Source organism: Cicer arietinum, chromosome 6 (assembly GCF_000331145.2).
Source record: "Cicer arietinum cultivar CDC Frontier isolate Library 1 chromosome 6, Cicar.CDCFrontier_v2.0, whole genome shotgun sequence".
Lineage (NCBI taxonomy): Eukaryota > Viridiplantae > Streptophyta > Magnoliopsida > Fabales > Fabaceae > Cicer > Cicer arietinum.
Window position 1 is genome coordinate 7197096 of NC_021165.2, and position 19602 is coordinate 7216697.

Genomic DNA, 19602 nt, shown 5'->3' on the forward strand with positions numbered 1-19602 from the left:
TGTTTAAATAAAGAGATGTGATAGTTATTGTCATTCAAATTTAAAAGCTTATCAAAACAAAGTTATTGTTATTAAAAAAACAGCTGACTCAATTAATTATGGTTCGAAATTCTACCCTCCAAACAGATATTGGGTAGAAAGAAACATTTAAAGTACATTGTTTGATTTCAACAAACTATAAGCTAAGTGCCAAAAGGAGAATGTTATATGTTCCTACTTTCTAGTTGTGATTGCAAGTTCTTTCTTAGTGCGTCATAATTTTTATTTTTATTTCAAACAAAATATTTAAACACTGATTTAGGATTTATTTAATAAATATTAAAATTATAATTATGTGGAAACTAAGTGATAAGTGTGAAATTTGATTCACAAGTCATTATCGAAGTCAACGTGACAAAGGGGATGTTAATAAAATTACCTATTTATAAAAACCAATAATAGTTTAGGTCTCATTACAACTTATTTAGGGACCTATAAAATAATTAAATCCTGAAAAATTCGCAGTCATTTAATAAAAGTACCCGGTTCATTTAATTTTCTCAAGACAAAAAATAATCAAAACTGAAGAGATTTGTTTAATGTGTTAGCTTTAAAAGTTTTTTACTAAAGTAATTTTGATATTAAATATTTTTACATCCACTAATATGTACATTTTTAGTAGCAATGTATGGGTATAAAATACATTTAAACATTACATACAGCTTTAAAAAGTCATTGTATTTTTTAAGTTGTGTTTATATAAACGTGTTCCACGAGTTATTAAAAAATAAAAGTTACATTGATTAAAAGGGTATAATAAGAAATACAACCTTAAATATAGTGAAATTGATCAAATTTTATTTATATTTAAATATCATAAAAAATGATTTTTTTTTTTATTGTTGTTTATATATGAAATAGGAGGGAATATTAATTTAATCGATCCTTAGTTTTTTTTTTGAAGGAAATTGTAACAGAGTTAAATAAATTTTTAATTTCTATCAAATTTTATTGTTAGTCCATATAAAAAATTCTCAACATTTTAGTAGTTTAAAATGTTTTTACAAGAAATTAATATGTTTTAGTCCATATAAAATTAAAATATAGATTAAAAGTAAAATAAATTTTTTAGGGATTAAATTTGAAATGTCATAATTTTAATAGGAATTATAAACATATTTGTCAATTGTAATATGGATCACTATTTATCATATGCGATGTTTGAAAATGTTTAAAATTTTAACAATCACATAAATTATATTTTTTATTTATATTTTAAGAAAATATATGTTCCCTTAGAAATAGACATTAACGTTCATACTTGGTTTTTTGATTTTTTTTTAATTTTTTTTAAGAGAATGATAAATTTCCCCATAATTAATTCATATTATAAAATTTGAATCTGAACTTATGATAAGTCCAACTTAACAATATTGATAATTAGTATTTGAGATAAGACGTAAGGGCAATATCTAATATGATTTTTAAGTATATTACATATGTCCTTATAATGATCATTTATGATTTTTTCACTTTAATTAAAAAAAAGTTAGAATATAGTAAATTGAGTTATAATATTTAAAAAGAAATGAATAAAATATATATTTAAAAAAAGAAGTGATTGTTTATATCGATGAAGAAATAATATTGATTACGGAAGGAGGTAGTAGCATTTATGAATGAAGGGGTCCATTCCATATTTTGAAATAAAGAGGGAAGTTGAGTGATGGAGAGAAGGCTAAATGAGTAAATGGAATGATGATTACACGATGGTCCAAAATTGGTTGATTTTGGTCGGTAGAGTTTTGAATGGAAATAAACTGAAGAAAGAATAATAAATGAGCGTTGTTTCTAGGTACTCACTAACTCCTTGGCATAAATAAATAAATAACACATTCACAATTCCCAATCCAAACTCAAGAAGAAATGGCGTTATCACCTCCAACTGAACTTCCTCTCAAAGCTTTCGGTTGGGCTGCAACAGACACTTCTGGCGTCCTTTCCCCCTTTCATTTCTCTAGAAGGTTCTTTTTCTTTTCTTCTCTTCTCTTACTATTATATTTATATTTTTTAAACACTCAATCACGGGGACTTACTTTTTCACGTGATTTTTTTTTAGGGAAATTGGTGAAGATGATGTCAGTCTCAAAATTCTATTCTGTGGGGTTTGTCATTCTGATCTACACACTCTTAAGAATGATTGGGGTTTTACTACTTACCCTGTTGTTCCAGGGTATGCTTCTTTTTTTTTTTGCAATTTCTCTTCATATTTTATTATTTTCTATTCGCTCAAACTAAAATTATTATAAAATACGAAGATCTGGTCCTTTTATATAATAGAAAAATGGATGCAATTGTTTATAAACTTAAAATATAATATATGATCTGACATCATGGATTGTGACGGGAGACATATTGTTACTTTTTCACAAAAAACACTATTGCTTCATGATGATTATGTCAAATACACTCTCTGTTGGAACTTGGATCTCAATTCTTCATTTGAATTATGTGTCCACTTAGTTACTAATCAATAATTAAATAAACCTCTTATATGAATTATAACTACTTAGTTTTCTTGTCTTTAATCATGTTTAGTTTGGCACGCGTTGGCCTCTAGATGACTTAAATAAAATGGATCTGACTCTTTTAAAGTGAATCATTGCATAGTAAATAATATTGATTGCTAATAAATAAATTAATGATCAACCAAGTGATTGGATCCTAGTGATTAATTAACTTCAGTTAAACGCATTTCGTCTGGGAGAATCTGGATTTGAATCCTGATTGGTACAATTTTTTATCGGACTTTATTTATCTATTGGATGACCTCCGGCTTACTAGACCCTCACTATCCTAGGAACTGAAGGATTAAAACAATAAATAAATAAATAAATTATTGGTATGCATATCACAACAAATAATGAATGTTGAAATAATGGTTTAGAGTACTTAATTTAATTATCTATTCACTTAAAATTAGTCAAATCCTAATAAACTATGGGCCTGTATAACCTGACATTACATCAGCTGATACCATCAAGTTTATGTGTTACATAAATAATAATCTATTCAGGTGCACTGCAAAAACTGTGTAAATATGGATTGTATGTATGTGAATAACACTGAGGAACTAGGTCCAATCTACAAGCAGAAAGTTCCACTGCAGTTTTCTCTGAAAATGATGCAATATTTGATTGTTAGATTAACTAAATCAGTTGCCTTTGTTTTGTGAGGTTCTCATTCTTGATTATTGATCAATTAAATTAGTTGTTTAAGGCTTCCACGTCTCTGTGTAACACTCAATATTGGACATAGTAATACTTGCTTATATGAAGGTAAACTCAGGACATCTCTGTGTTTAACTTCCATTGACTTTTGTGATTGTGTTTTGCAGGCATGAAATTGTTGGTATTGTGACAAAAGTTGGAAATAATGTGAAAAACTTTAGAGAGGGAGATAAAGTTGGTGTTGGTGTGATTGTAGAGTCTTGTCAGACTTGTGAGAATTGCGATCAGGATCTTGAGAATTACTGTCCTCGAACTGTATTCACTTATAATTCGCCTTATAAAGGGACACGAACCCAGGGCGGCTATTCTGATTTTGTGGTTGTTCACCAGCGATATGTACTCCGGTTTCCCGACAACTTACCCCTTGATGCTGGTGCTCCGCTGCTGTGTGCCGGGATCACTGTGTATAGCCCGATGATATATTATGGGATGACAGAGCCAGGCAAACATTTGGGAGTTGCAGGGCTTGGTGGGTTAGGCCATGTTGCTATTAAATTTGGTAAAGCATTTGGGCTGAAGGTTACTGTCATTAGTACCTCTCCAAGCAAGGAAAGTGAGGCCATTGACAAACTTGGTGCTGATTCTTTCCTTGTTTCCAAAGACCCTGAAAAAATGAAGGTGAGATGCAAAACTATTAAATATTTAAAGCAACCTGTTTCATTTAGGTTCTTATTTTTGCTGTTTAATTTGTACTTCATAATACAGTTCTCTAGGAATTACTAAAGATATGCAGGCCTGGGCCTTGGAGTTCTCTGTGGTGGAAAATAAATATGCTTTGTTTGTTATATAATTTACTATATTATGATATAATCTTTAATTTAGTATTTTCTGTTTAGGAGTTATATGTTGTTGACATATTTTAAAAGCGATTATCAAATAAGTTAGTTACTAGCAAGAACTAACTACCAATGAGAAATGAAAAAATGGTGTAACATAAAGTGTTTGGAGATCATGTTAGGAAACTTGAACAAATAATATGGCTATGTAGAGCAAGTTGTTCTAGTCGACTTTACAGTAGTTAATCTCAGCCTTAGCCATGTTGCGTATCTCAACATGCAAAAACCTTGCTTTTTTCCATCAGCCGGATCAACAGGATGAGCTGCTTTTTCATGAAAGTCAATAGTAAAATAAGATCGAATGGCTATGCATATCTGGTTGTAATGCATTCGTACTTTGGTACACACATTTTTTGCAGGCTGCTATGGGAACAATGGACTATATCATAGACACAATTTCAGCTGTTCATTCCCTGATGCCACTGCTTGGCCTACTGAAGTTGAATGGGAAGCTGGTCACTGTCGGTTTGCCTAACAAGCCCCTTGAGCTCCCTATTTTTCCATTAGTCGCAGGTAAACCATTGCTAGTTCTCTGCTTCTTCTTAAATGCCACAACTTGTACATTTGAATTGCTGTTTACAAAAAAAAGAACGAATCCGTGACCTACACATCTGACATGAAACATTTCTTGTTGCTCATATAAGCTCGAAACTTTCAGCAGGGTCTGCATTTCATTATGATATGAAATTTGGCCAATGGAATATCTAAATTTTTACATGTCCGATGTCTTGACTGCAGGACGGAAGCTTATAGGCGGGAGCAACATAGGAGGGATGAAGGAGACTCAAGAGATGCTTGATTTCTGCGGAAAGCACAACATTACTGCAGATATTGAGCTGATTAAGATGGACGAAATCAACACAGCCATGGAAAGGCTTCACAAAGCTGATGTGAAATATCGCTTTGTAATTGATGTGGCCAACTCCCTCTCAAGCTTGTAGAGTAGAGGCCACATTGCTTGATTCTTCAACACTTTGATTGTGGAGTGTTGGATGTCTCATTATCCTGGAAAAAAGAAGCTACGATTGGTATAAGACATGATTGGCAAATTTAGAAGATGAGACTGTCTTATATTTTTTTATATGCTTGGGATTTTTGATTTTGTTATGTTGCTTCATCTTCATTTAATGTTTCTGATTAAAAGTGTGTTTGGTCTTGTTTTTTTAGCTTAAAGGTTATTTAAAGTTAAAGTTAAAAATTTAGTTTCTTCAATAATAAAAAGCGAAGTTGTTTGGTAATTTTATTGTTTTGGTTATAAAAAGTTTGTTTTAATATAATGTATATTAGTTGTTTTGTAAAATATTTTATATAATTTAAATTGTTAAAAATTACCGTAAGTAATTGAAATCTGGCATTATATATATATATATATATATATTAAACACAACATATGTCGTATCAGATAAATATCTTATCTTATTATATATTATTATCAAACTCTATTATATTATTCGTCTTTATCATATATGAGAAGTGCACGATGAATGAAAAACTATCCAATTTAAAAAAAATCACAAAACCTTCCAACAAATCAAAATGGCAGCTCTATGAGCAGGAGGGGCTAATGCTGTACATGAAGCTAAAGCATCACAGTAGTCACATAAATTAAGAAAATTTTACTCTATACCCATCTAATTATACTGTTATTCTACATTTTAATAAAAATCAAATTTTTTTCTTTTAAAAAATTCAAATTTTATGTTTTTGATACAGATTTGTGTTTTAAAAAATTTGAAAAATATGTTTTTCAAAATACAAATTTTGAATTTTTAAAAATACAATTATATTTCAGAAATTCTTTTTTCAAATTTGTAATTTGGAAAACTTTTTACACAAAGTTCGAATATTCTAAATCACATTTTTGTTTCGTAAAAATTTGAAAAAAAATTGATACACACAATTCAAATTTTTTTAAAAACATTTGTGTTTTGAAAATTTTAAAAATATTTTCTGAAACTCAAGTTGAATTTAATGAAATAGAAAAAAAATTAAATAAAAAGTAAATTAAGTAATTTGTGTAAAATATGAAATAAAAGGTAAAGCTTTCCAAAAGCCATGACCTTCATGCGCAGAAGTGGTCATTCTGGGCCAGCATTTATAGGTTGTCGCTGTAGTAGCACAGAAACGATTAGGCCCAATATGAGTTTGACCAATCCGGACTGTATTTTATACATTTATTTCGATTGACAAATCTAAACACATTGTTAAGGTCTCTTCATCCACAAGTCCCTTGTTGTTATTCAAATTGAATTCAGTAAATTTAAAATTGAGAGTGTCAAACACAGATCAAAGTTGGATTAACTTTTTTTTTTATATAAATAAAAATATATTTTAAAATAAATTGAATATCAATTCGAGTCAATGTAACATTTTTATATTCTCTTTGTTCTCATCCACTATATTCTCAAAATTGAACATGACTTATCAATCCATATTGGTATAGATTGTGTTTCCTTGTAAAAAAAAATGAATTAGAAAAAAGAAGAAATATTGTGTTCCTAAAATATTTAAAATCTCACCATAGAATCAACTAAAATTAATAACGATAATAGAAATCTGTCATAGTGTGTGTAACTTTTCATAATCTTATAACTCTTGCAACAAAAAAAATACCAATCATCTTTTTGGTGGCTAATAACAAAGCATCCAAGGGTCAATAAAAACAAAACGTGTAAATAATGAGCAATTCTAAACTATAATTACAATGTATTTATTTCATGGTTTTGAATTTCTTTTATGGAGGAATCATTTCTTGGAATTTTTATATAAAAAATGTAATATTGTTACAATAATGCAAATGCATCCCGCATCAGTAACAATAAGAGGATAAAGCAACGGAAAAAACCTATTCAAAAGAGCAAAAATAATTTTAAATTAATCTATTGGTCCCTATAGTTTTATTGAATTTTCAATTAATTGGCTATAGTTGAAAATTGTTTAATTGAATTCATATAAATTTAAAATTTTGAAATTAGATCCTTTTTTTTACACTAACACTATTAAATATTTGGAATTTAACGCACAAATCTCATTTTCACTTTTATCTTTTAAAATTATAAAATCAAACTTTTACTATTAAGCTACTATTTCATGGACATCAAAATGACACAATACAATAATTTGAAAAGGCATACTTGAAATTTCATCAATTTGTGCTCAAGAAAATTCAAACAAATTTTCCTAAGAAAACAAGTTTAGCAAATCATATCATAAGAAGTTCTTTGGTCTGACTTCAGGCTCGTTTCATATGGACTATGGAAAAACAAGTTGACATTTAATAGTTTAAAAATAAACTATTAGAGATGTTTTTTTAAAAATAGAAATAGTAATTATTATGTTTGTTTACCTCAAAAAAATCAATTTTTAAAAAATTTAATCATAAAAAATAATTTTTACGAAAAATTATTAAAAAATTATCATTTAAAACAACTTTAAATTATTTTTAGATTTAGATTTTTTCAATAGACAAATGAAAATTCTTAAGAATGATCATTTTTAAGACACGTGAACAAGCTATAACGGGCTCAAAAAGATTGTGGCCCATATATGATAAATCAGGCCCATCCCTAAATTGGGCTTGTTGTTTGTGAGCGGAGAAAGGGTTTCGTCTATCTCCATCTGGGTCCTGGTAGTGAAGACGAAGAAGCGATGAGTGCAGAAGATCTTCCTCAGAAGGAAGTGAACGTGCTGAAAGGTCACGAGGGTGGCGTGCTCGCCGCAAGGTTCAACGCCGACGGTAATTATTGCCTGAGTTGCGGCAAAGACCGTACCATACGCCTCTGGAATCCTCACCGTGGCATCCATATCAAAACCTATAAATCCCATGGCCGTGAAGTCCGCGATGTCCACGTCACCTCGTACTCTCTCTCTCTCTCTCTCCCTCTCACTTTACTTCATTCATGATATATTCTGATTGTAATGTAATTTAATTTGATTGCTACATTTGAGTGAATTATGAAATTTATGTATATTTAGAATGCAAGCATGTATAAGTTTTTATTCTTTTTGCAACTTAAGAGAAAACTAATCATGTTTCAGTTTTTAGTAAGTCAGGAAATGTAACTGAATTTACACGTTGTTTACTAATATAGGGACAATTCCAAGTTATGTTCATGTGGTGGAGATAGGCAGATATTCTACTGGGATGTTGCAACTGGACGTGTAATTCGAAAATTTCGTGGTCATGATGGTGAGGTACTTTTTATTCTCTCTACTGTTATTGCCTTATTGTCTTTTTACTTTTTACAAATGACACCTATGAAGCACGGATGCACGGACACCTGACCACCATTGACACTTCCACACTGGTAATAATTTGAGAAAATGAAATATATGAATGTAACTAGTCTATATGTCTCGGTGTCAGTGTTGGACACTGGACACTGGACACTGGACACGCCTTTGATGTGAAGTGTTGGTGCTACATTATGACACCAATTTATATATGCATGGATTCTAAACCTATGCCAATGTGCACATTCAGCATAGGTGACCCCTGTAATTTTTTTTATTTTCTCAAATACTAGGTGTCTAGGATCCATTTTTAAAAAATTCAAACTTAATTACTCAAGAGTATATATGGTCTTGAGCAAGGTTTGAAATTGTGGCTGCATTGCTGTTGCGTAGCGGTTTGTGATATTGAGAAAAACTGAAGATAATTGCGTCTAATGTAACCGCAATTGTAGTCAAGATATGGTTTCGGGGACTTCAAAAACCTTGACGGCATAGCTGCAATTGTGGGTGCCCAGCCTTTTTTATAACCTTGATCTTGAGCTCTTAATAATTGTTATTATTGTGATTGTGAATTTGTGATATACTAGTCTATTTCCCCACCCAACCTTAAATCCAGAGCAGACAATAAATTTATAGTGTCTAATAGGTAATTTGTTCTGCAGGTAAATGGTGTAAAATTCAATGAGTATTCGTCTGTTATAGTTTCAGCGGGCTATGATCAATCATTGCGTGCTTGGGACTGCAGATCCCACAGCACAGAACCAATTCAGGTGGATTTCATCAATTCATTCCCCTAACCTCACTTATTTCTTCATTTATTACATGTGATGCACCCAATTTTTTTCTGCTGGCTTTTTAATCAGGAGTCACAAACTTGTAAATGATATGCAGATTATCGACACATTCGCAGATAGTGTGATGTCCGTTTGTTTAACAAAAACTGAGATTATCGGAGGAAGTGTTGATGGAACTGTTCGAACATTTGATATTCGTATCGGCAGGTTTGTTAGCAATATATATAAGATCTATATTTTTCATAATTAATGTGTTTATGTTAAAAAAAACACTTTGTAATACATGTCAGGCAATATTTCGAATTAGACACTTCTGTTGTTGCCATAAACTTTATGTGCATTATGAAATTTTACTAAGCCTCTCTATTCTGTTCACTAGAGAAATATCCGATAGCTTAGGGCAACCTGTCAACTGTATATCAATGTCAAACGACGGTAACTGTGTCCTTGCCGGCTGCTTAGACTCTACTGTGCGTCTTCTGGACAGGTATGTTGGTAACATTTCTGGAACATTTACTACGAATCCATATCCCTGGTAGATTCATTTTCCTTTCTTCTGACAGATCCACTGGTGAACTATTACAAGAATATAGAGGACACACTAATAAGGTTAGTCTGCAAACTACTAAATCTGGTTATAGCACTTTCAAATGTTCCATATATGTAGCATTATCTACTAACAATGTTAGTATGCAAGTTGATATTCTGTCATTAGTATATCTACATTTGTGTAATACTATTTATTGATTTCTGCAATTACCAATTCCTGAAGCATGTTTTTCCTCTGTTTTAAGTAACTTGACTGTATTCAGTTCAAACTTTTTTGGTGTGAGCATTTTCTGAAATTGATCTGTTTATATTGAATTGTCCTCAGTCTTACAAATTGGATTGTTGCCTTACCAATACGGATGCTCATGTAGCCGGTGGCTCTGAAGACGGCTTCGTCTATTTCTGGGATCTTGTAGATGCATCAGTTGTTTCAAAATTCAGAGCTCATTCGTCAGTGGTAAATATTTTTTTACTAATTTATTCTTTCTCGAAGATAACTGTGGAAGGAGATACCTGAAAAACATCGCATAGCTTTCCTGTTTTTTTACTCATTGCTTAGCTTTCTTGAACTAATATTTTAACGCAGAACATGTTTATCGTTTTGTCATGTTTTTGATGTGCTCTTTGACGGGGAAAATCGAGGACTTTTTATTACTGACTTGGTCATTTGAATTATATGATTTCTATTTGAGAGACACTTCTTTTGCATTGTATCGTTATATATTGATATTGAATTTGAAGCCCAATATCAAAATAATCGTCACTACAAACCCGTGATAATTAAGATGGAATGATAACTTCGGGCAATGTTTGGATTGATTTATTTGAAATTATCTATTGACATAAGTATTTGGGAGAGTTTATGGAAACTTATGATAGTCCATAAGTTGTTTTGAACTTATTTCTATAAGCTCTCTACTATAGCTCATGAAACATCTATATAGTTTATAAAAAAAACTATTTCACTTTATTTTATCTTTTGTTCATAACACTTACATAATTAACGTTTATGCTATAAGGGCTTAATTAGTGGTTATCCAAACAGAACCTTAGTTGTGAACACAACATTCTCTCCCCCATAACATCTAAAACAGTTATTATTTTATTAACTTAATATTGGTGCAATTTTGGTCCACTGGAGGTACTTTATTATTACATTAATTATTAATTTGTCTACCTTATTGTATGTTTCTAGTCTAATGACAATGTCATCATTACCTTATACATTTGATTTTCTTTGTCAGGTAACAAGTGTAAGTTATCACCCAAAGGAGAACTGCATGTTAACTTCATCGGTAGATGGAACTATTCGGGTATGGAAGACATAAGGAACAGCATGCAAACAAGTTTCTCTGATGCATGCATCCACGCATGCCATAAGGCAATACAAAGTACTATGATGATGATGATGATAACATGTCCAATTGTAATTGGACTCGGCACATACCATGTTACTTCAGGTGTTATTAGAAATAACATTTTTTGGGAGGTTTGGCTTACATGTGCATTTTGTTTGGAAGATAGTAAATAGCACATGATGTGAGTCAATTGCTGATACATGCAAACCCTGATATTCAGTCAAATCATAGAACAGTTTTTTTGTCACCATAAGAAAAAGGGTATTGGGTAAAATAAGTTCTGTTGTATCAATTATTTATGTTTTTAATTTTACTCGGTTGATATTATCCTGATTTTTTCGTGTTATTTTGTGTCGGTTGTGAGTCTTTACTAGTATTGTTGGCGAACAAGTGGCTGCGAGACTCTCATGTAGCTACAAATCTATGCTGTGACCTTTATCCGTGACTTGTGTTTTCCAATGATCTAACACCAGCACAATTGTTAAAAATGCAGATAGCGATGTTTTGAAGCTATTTATTTGTATTTATTGGCTACCTTAGAGAAAATAATTCTTTATTTTTTTTCTTTTTTAAATCAGAGTTGTTTATCAAATTGATTTAATTTTTTTTTCATATCCCTCCAATTCACTAAGAAAATAGACTTTAGTAATACAAACTAAAGGCCTACAATTAATTGTTCTAATTCAAACTTAATTATTTTAGAAGAATTTATTTTTCACTAAAATTTATTAATCATTTGAGTTTAATTATTTGTTTTATCAAATTGATTTAATTAATAATTTGATAATTATTAACTCATTTTGTTACTGTGTAACAGACCGAGCACGAAAACTATGATCAATATGATACTCTTATGAATTAGTCTTTGAATTTAGGGAATTTGGACAATTTAATTCCTATGACAAATGACATTAATCTCTTAAAAATAATTTTAGAGATTAAATTCACTTGTTCATAAAATTAATGCAATCAGAAATGGTTTATATGTCGTACGACACGTCGGTTTATGAGTCACCCTTTGAGCTTCGTGTTCTTGTTGGGTAAAAAATTAACTCAGTTGTTCTGGCATGTACCTAAACGTGAGTTAAAAGAGTTAAATTACGTCCAGCTTGTAATGTTGTGGTGCTCTTATTATGATTAAGTTCAAGTTTCGCTAATTCTAATTATTTAGTCTAATAACAAAAGAGTAAAAAAGTAAATATTAGTTTTGATAAGTTGCAAATTCAATTTTAATTAATGTTATAAAGATAAAAAAAATAATTTTTTTTGTAATTATTCGATTCAGTGGCACTCATACCATCCCTCACTCTAATTTCATATTAAAAAAAAATATCAAGTCTCGCTGTCACATTTTCTAGGCAAGATGGATTCACCTGTACATGTGGCTTTCAATAATACCAATAATAATAATAGTGGTAGTTATAGTCATTATCACCGTCATGATTGCATCTTGTATATATATTCTACAAAATATAAGAATTGAATAAAAAAAACATTTCGCATTAAACATGCCAAGACAATGCGGTTTAAACATCAATTTGCTCTGGTGAAGTTTAATTATCTCCTTAACTCAATTAGCTAAGTGAATACAACTTAATTACAATTTGTTGATCTGATATAGGCAATTATTAAACTACTTAGTTCTATTTATATTCTGATGCCTTGATGCAATATGCATTTATTTTTATTTTTATGCGATGCGTATAATTTGGGTATCTTTGGAGAGACATGTCTATTTAGCTAATTGATTTTTTAGTTACAGATATAAGAAGGTTGATTATTACTATTATTTTGTAAAAACTAAATAGGAATTTTGAGATCTTCATTTTAATTACAAATTATTTATCACTTTGTGAAAAATGTATGAATATGACGGATCTTGTTTTCAATGCATGTTATAATACTATCTCCTAACTCAACATATATAAAAATGTTTATTGATGTACATGTTACACCAATAATCCCTCTTATGTATTTATTATATTTATAGTGTAATAGTAGGTGGTGTGTCAAATTATGTATTTCAATGAACAAGGTGGAAAGAAAGACTTGTATCTTATACAAAAAAAAAAAAAAAACTTGTATGTAGTGTTGTCCCGTTATAATAATGAAATGCCTTTACTTGTTGTGGTGTATAAACTTGAGTATTTTATTTTATTTTTATTTAAAGCAACTAAAAAGAGAAGATATTCTATAAAATAAAAAAGGCTAATAGTTATAGAAGTGAGAGAGTAGAACAAAGCCACCGACAGTTTTGATAGGCAACAAAGGAACTATGTATCTGATTTGACCGGTCCCTTATTCAATAATGATCAATTTCTTTTTCTTTTTTTTTGAAAGAAAAAGTAAAAAGAATGAAATGGACAAGCCTTGAATCAACTCATGTATTGAATGAGTATAGCTAACAGGGTTGCAGTTGCAGGAACAAAAGCATTGAACTCATGGCATTCATGTAAAATCCGTACTAAAAGACAAGTCAAAATAAATAGTGGTTGAAGTGCAATTGAAGCCGGGTTTTATGATAGTACTAGGATGGAAAAAATTGTTAAGATCAAGTGTCATTAATTAAATTTTACTTAGTTAAATGTTACGTTTATAAGATATATGATTTATATACTTAATGTAGTGTTAAAATCTTTTGTAATTCTAAAACATTTAACTTGTTACTTCCACACTATAAAAACAATAAAAAGTTTCCTATTTTGACTATAAGATGCAACAATTATGAAAACCGTTAAATTTTAATTATCTAGATTCTTATACTCAAGTTAAATTTGAGAGGTAAATTTTATGGATAAATAGTTGAAAATGGTTCAATATTTCATGAGTGGCTTGTTAGTCATCCCAATTAAAAATTCATTATCTTCTTACCAACTTAGGTGAATAGATGATCTAAAATGTTGTGTTATCGTCACTAGTGTTTTTAATCAATTTTGAACTATGATTTACCTAGTAACAAAACTTTCCATATTTGATTGTACATTACATACAAAATAAGTATGTGACCCAATATTTTCTATTTTGTCTTTTAGATTTGGCGAGGTTAGAAGTGAAAGGGCATCGTGTGGTTCACAGTTCACTTTCCACCCAACAGAAGAGAACACTACTGCCAGCTGTGGCCTATTGTTCTTCATTTTAGGTCCCACTATAAAATTATGATATTGGGACTTGCTTGGTTGTCTATAGCCCCACCCTCCCTCACATGTTTTTTAACGTGGCCTGTTGTTATTACAACTTGAGGAATACCATGGACTTACCCAATTATTAGCTTTGTAATTATACACTTAACTTGGCACTTTCCACAAATACACATTTTATTTTTCAATGAGGTCAAAAGAAAACTAATGCCAAATATCCAAGAGGGAGAATGTGACACTTGAACTATCAACTTAAGTGGATGTAAAGGTATTGACAAAATCTCAATTTAGGTCTAGGTCATTTAATTTTTTTTTAGTCTTTTTGTGTTTATACACTTAATTATTTGTTTCACTTTTAATGATTAGTGCAATTGAATCTATCCGATTATTAGAAATTCTAACAAATATTATAATAATATATATTTCTTATTAATTATTTAAAAAATATTTATTAAATTTTATAAATGGTTTATATTTTTTATTTTCTCTGCCACGATTTAAACACATGTATATAGTCTAAAAATTTTGATAAAAAAAATTTATCCACATAATCAATGTCATTTTTTTAGATAGGAAAATATGAGTGGTTTGTAATTAGTTAGAGCGAGGAAAAACTGTGAGCGTCAAAGATTGGACTAGTGACCTCCTTCATAAAACTCCTTCAATGTCCCAATCTCTTTACTTGCAGAAAGTAGCTTCAACATACAACTCATTGCAATGAATCAATTAGATTGTAGCATTTTATGAACGTAATTCGAAAAAATTATCAAACTTAAATGATTGCGCGCATAATTTAATATAATTTAAAGGTAAATAACTCATTATGTAATACCTCTCACTTCTCACTCAAATAATAATTTGAGCATCACAATGTTCTCGAGTACAACACCTCTTGCGGAAAAGAAAATTGTCTTCAATTATTGCATTGTCATTTCTATGGCTGCTATTTCATACCCCAAATTGAATCATTGTTGTTGTCAGTGAGAAACGAAGGTCTTAGTGATGCATGAGGGTTGACAATCCTTTAGCCCACTAGTCTCGATGGGAGACCTTTGTTTTAGTACACTAAATAGTATCGCATTGCTTAAGAATCAATGCTAAAGATAATTTACATATAATAAAACGAAGACTCCTCTACAAACTGATGTGTCTTTTACTAAAGACAATATTATGAGGTCTTAACACATGGTCTAAAACATATAATACTTTAAAAATGATTCTTGAGGTGAGGTTGGAACATTGACGTGCCAAGTAGGGGTAGAATATATGTTGCGTTCGATAACTAATAGACTTTTTAGTCTTGTAGCCTTGAGTGGCTAATGATATGATAGTTTGTAAGCAACATTCACACTCTTCAACACTCTAAGGATATTATAGAGGATAAAATGAAGAGGTCTTACACGCAAGATCCAAATTGGATGATATCTCAAAAATATTGGTCAAGGCTAAAATAGTGGCGTGCTAAGTTATGGTTGAACATATGCCTCAATCTCAATGTTATTAAATTTTAGCACTCATATTTCAAAAGGACATTATACCCAATTTTCTTTATAACCTGGTATTAAGAGCATACTTTGTTACAAGCCCTCGAAATCTCTTTATTTCTTTGGTCTCATTCCACTCTACATAAAATATATTTATAGTTTTGTTATTTGGGCACACAATTTATGACACCGTAAAGGAATGTGTAGGTATTAGACTCGAGGATTGATAATAAGAACGTGAATGGAGGGATGGAGACTAAGAGAGATATTTCAATGTAAAAGTTAGAATATCGTATTTATATGTAGTGTGTGCCAAATTTTGTATCCAAAACATATTTATGATAGATTTAAATCTATGGTTTATTCAACTACTAGCTCAGTTGGTTAAACTACATCCGAAGAATTACACTCATTAAATAATATTCTTTCAAATAAATAATTTTTACAAACAATTGTTGAATTGAAAGTGACTATCACATTAATCATATCTATAAATTTTGATATCAATTTATAATCATTTTCTAATGAAAATATTGTGTCATGTAGGCATGTCAATTTATATTTGTAAATGAAGATCTCCGTTGGGATTCCCCATTTGGAGCCCATGGGCGTAAAATGTTGTCCCACCAAGGATAGTTTGGGGATGGGATGGTGATCATACCACCACCCGCAAAGACCTATCATCGAGTAATGTTACAAAAAGTACTTTATATATTTGCGTATATAATTTTTTGTATGTTGTATTTATTTTTATTTTTACACAATATGTGTATAAATTTATTTTAAATATAACATGTATATTGTTGTCATAAAATTAATAATAATATCTTGATATTACTTCTGTTTTATGGTTGAATTTTAATTATGTTTTTCTTCTCTATTTGAGTGAAAAAAAAATGATGATTATTTTGTGTTAATGAGATCCTCGCATGGATAGTTAGGTTCCACCAGAACGAAGACAAAGTTAAAAAAACTCCCTAATGTAGGGAGTGAGGAGAGAGGTTACAGCATTTTGAGTCATATAAGAAATTAATGTCAAATATGTAATTATATTTAATATTAATTTAGACCTATCTCTAGGGATATAAGAAATTATTATAGTTCAATGACAAAATTGGTTTAAAATATAACATTTATGATTTTGAAAAATATTTATCTAATAATATATTATTGAATGAGTGAAATTTTTTGTATGTAATTTGAATTTATGTTATTATAAATTAAGTTGAATATTTTTTTAATAAATATTTGTTTGTTTAGTTAGTGAATTGCAAGGTTGTTAATGGTTCAAATCTGGATTGTGGCACAATTTCATGTCTTTTTTTTTACAATTTTAACTATATAAATTAAAACAATTTTGAAAAATAATTAAAAAATTAATTTTATTGTATTTTTAAAAATCATAAGTGTTTTCAATATTAGATGTTACTTTTACCATATATGTAGAACTAATAAACTATTCATTTATTTTTGTAAGACTTTTTATTTTTATGCTATCATCTCTTAAAAAAAAAAAAAAAAAAAAAAACTTTATCTTAAAGTTTATTTTATATCTCCAAAGTTTTTAGGTCATCACTGTTGGAAGAGGTGGATTATAAGATAGTTGTACACGTATCCATCCATCCATTATCATGTCCATAATACACTTTTTTATCTTATTTATCGTAAAATTGTATGTGTGAATATTTAATAAGTATGAATTCAATTGTCATTCCAAACTAAAATATTTCCACAAATTTATATCATGTAAACGTTAAAAAAATATGCATGCCTTTAGAATTTGAAAAAAAATGCGGCGTTTAAAATATTTTATAATCCTAAAACATTAAATTGTTGTTCCTGCCATTACTCCCCAAAATCCTCAACAACAAGCTGGAGTTTATAAATTCTTCCAACATTGTATGGGTAAAATGCAGGAGTTTGTCCAAGGTGGAAATAATTTATTTTCTTATTATTGTCATTTTGTTAACATATAAGTAAACAGATGAAAACTACAATATATATTAAACTTATGTGCATCTTAATATTTTAAAGGTATGTTTTAATCTTAAAAATCGTAATTCTAATAAATAAATAAATAAATTTAGTCCTTTTAAAATTTCAAAATTTTATATTTAATCTTTATAGAAAAATTCCTAACTTTTTCATCCTTGAAATATTTTTTTTATTCTCTGCTTTGAAAAGTTTTATAAAAAATTAATACTTTTAGTTCTTAAAAATGTTTCTATAAAATTAAAATAAAAACTAAAAATAAATAAATTTTTTTAAATTTTTTAAAAATTATTAATTTTTAAAGACTAAAAATAACGTAAAAAAACTAATTAAATATCTAGTACTAAAGGTCTGAATGTACCGACACATAGTCGCCTTGGTTATACTATAAATCATATATTAATTTAATAAAATAAAATAATAGTATAATACTACTACTAGTATGACTTTAGAATTTGAGTAAATGTGCGGTAATAAAATGATTTACGAAAACGTCAATCTATTATTTCTCTCAATATCAAGTGATACACTCCTTAACAAAGTGTTAAACTTATAAACTCTTATGTCATTGCACGGGGAAAGAAGACATGATATTAAAGTTCACAAAATAACTCGTAGTTGTAGCTATTGCTTGAATAAGTCTCAATTTATGATGTTGATATTCACTCTCATCTTGTCCCTGACCTCGCATTACTAGTAAAATTATTGTTATTTAAAATTTTATATGTATGTTCATATTTTTTATTGAGAAGATATTATAATTTATAATATATAAAAATATTAAATATATATATATATATATAATTTTATACTCAATAAAAAACAGAGATGTGTACATACGTGATTTGAATACTTTATTTCCAACACATTTAATTTTTTTTTTTTGTACTATCAAATGAAATCATCAACAGTCTTATGACATATTATGTACAAGTAAGTTCGGTCATATTTTAAATTTAATACCACTAAATTTTTAAAATTTACATTCTTTTCTATTTTAAAATAATTAATATTTAATAACCAAGTTTTTTTTTCTCTCTGGCGTTCTTTAGTGTCTACCTCCGATGTTTCTCTCCTCCGTTCTATATTAAAAATCAAAGACGAAAAAATCATTAAGAATCGAAGACAAATTTGGAAACGACGACAACGACACAAATACGAACAAATTGGGAGGGAGATAGATGATGGATCTTCTTACAGTAATAGAAGAACGGTGAAGAGTTCTTCTCACTACGGTGAAAGAGAGCAGTTTTCTTTATCACCAAAGGAAGAAATTGAACCCTAAACCTGATTTATTAAATTTAAGGGGATTAAACTCCAAAGATAAATAATTTAACCGTACTTATATATAATATATAGATGCTGATGTGAGAAAAATAATACATTTAATAGTTAAAAAATTAAGACTAACACTGTTCATTTTTAAATGTACCAAATAAATTGTGATGAAATTAATATAAATTTTGCATTTTAAAAATAAATCTTATATAAAGTGATAAAACATACATGAATTTCATCCGCCGATAAAGATAATGTTAGAGTGAATGTAAAAAAGAAAGAGTTTCTATCGTTCACTCACGAGGGGTAAAAGAAATAAAAGGCATGAAATTTTAATTTTCTTATTATTGCCATTTTACTACATTTAGGAGAATATACATATAACCAGACGAGAAAGACAAAACATAAACTGTTCAAATACAATGTATATTATACTATCTTAATCAATTAATTATGAATTAACTTAATAAAATAAGAGTAAATAATAATACTAACTTTTGTGCCAACCACGAAAATAATCATACCCAAATCACGATCACACTTATTTTTATATGACGTGGACATACTTTTATAAATTGACGAAAACCACTTTTTATATTTAAAGTATATTCATTTAAAAATCACCACCGACACCGGATGCTGCCCATGTGGCACAAAACTCATAAATATTAT

The 19602-nt window shown here is 29.3% G+C and overlaps 2 protein-coding genes across 2 annotated transcripts; both read left to right on the plus strand.

Annotated features, from left to right (window-relative positions):
* Positions 1–1682: 1682 nt before the first annotated feature.
* LOC101504284 (probable mannitol dehydrogenase) lies at positions 1683–5343 on the plus strand. Its single transcript, XM_004503922.4, has 5 exons — positions 1683–2003; positions 2099–2212; positions 3377–3887; positions 4465–4618; positions 4844–5343. The coding sequence occupies exons 1-5, from the start codon at positions 1906–1908 to the stop codon at positions 5044–5046; spliced, it is 1080 nt and encodes a 359-aa protein (XP_004503979.1). The 5' UTR covers positions 1683–1905; the 3' UTR covers positions 5047–5343.
* Positions 5344–7700: 2357 nt separating this feature from the next.
* Positions 7701–11372, plus strand: LOC101504617 (uncharacterized). The gene is made up of 8 exons (XM_004503923.4): positions 7701–7962; positions 8197–8299; positions 9001–9108; positions 9230–9339; positions 9512–9619; positions 9696–9741; positions 10007–10138; positions 10926–11372. Exons 1-8 carry the CDS (start codon positions 7754–7756, stop codon positions 11007–11009), a joined length of 900 nt encoding a protein of 299 aa, XP_004503980.1. The 5' UTR covers positions 7701–7753; the 3' UTR covers positions 11010–11372.
* Positions 11373–19602: the final 8230 nt, after the last annotated feature.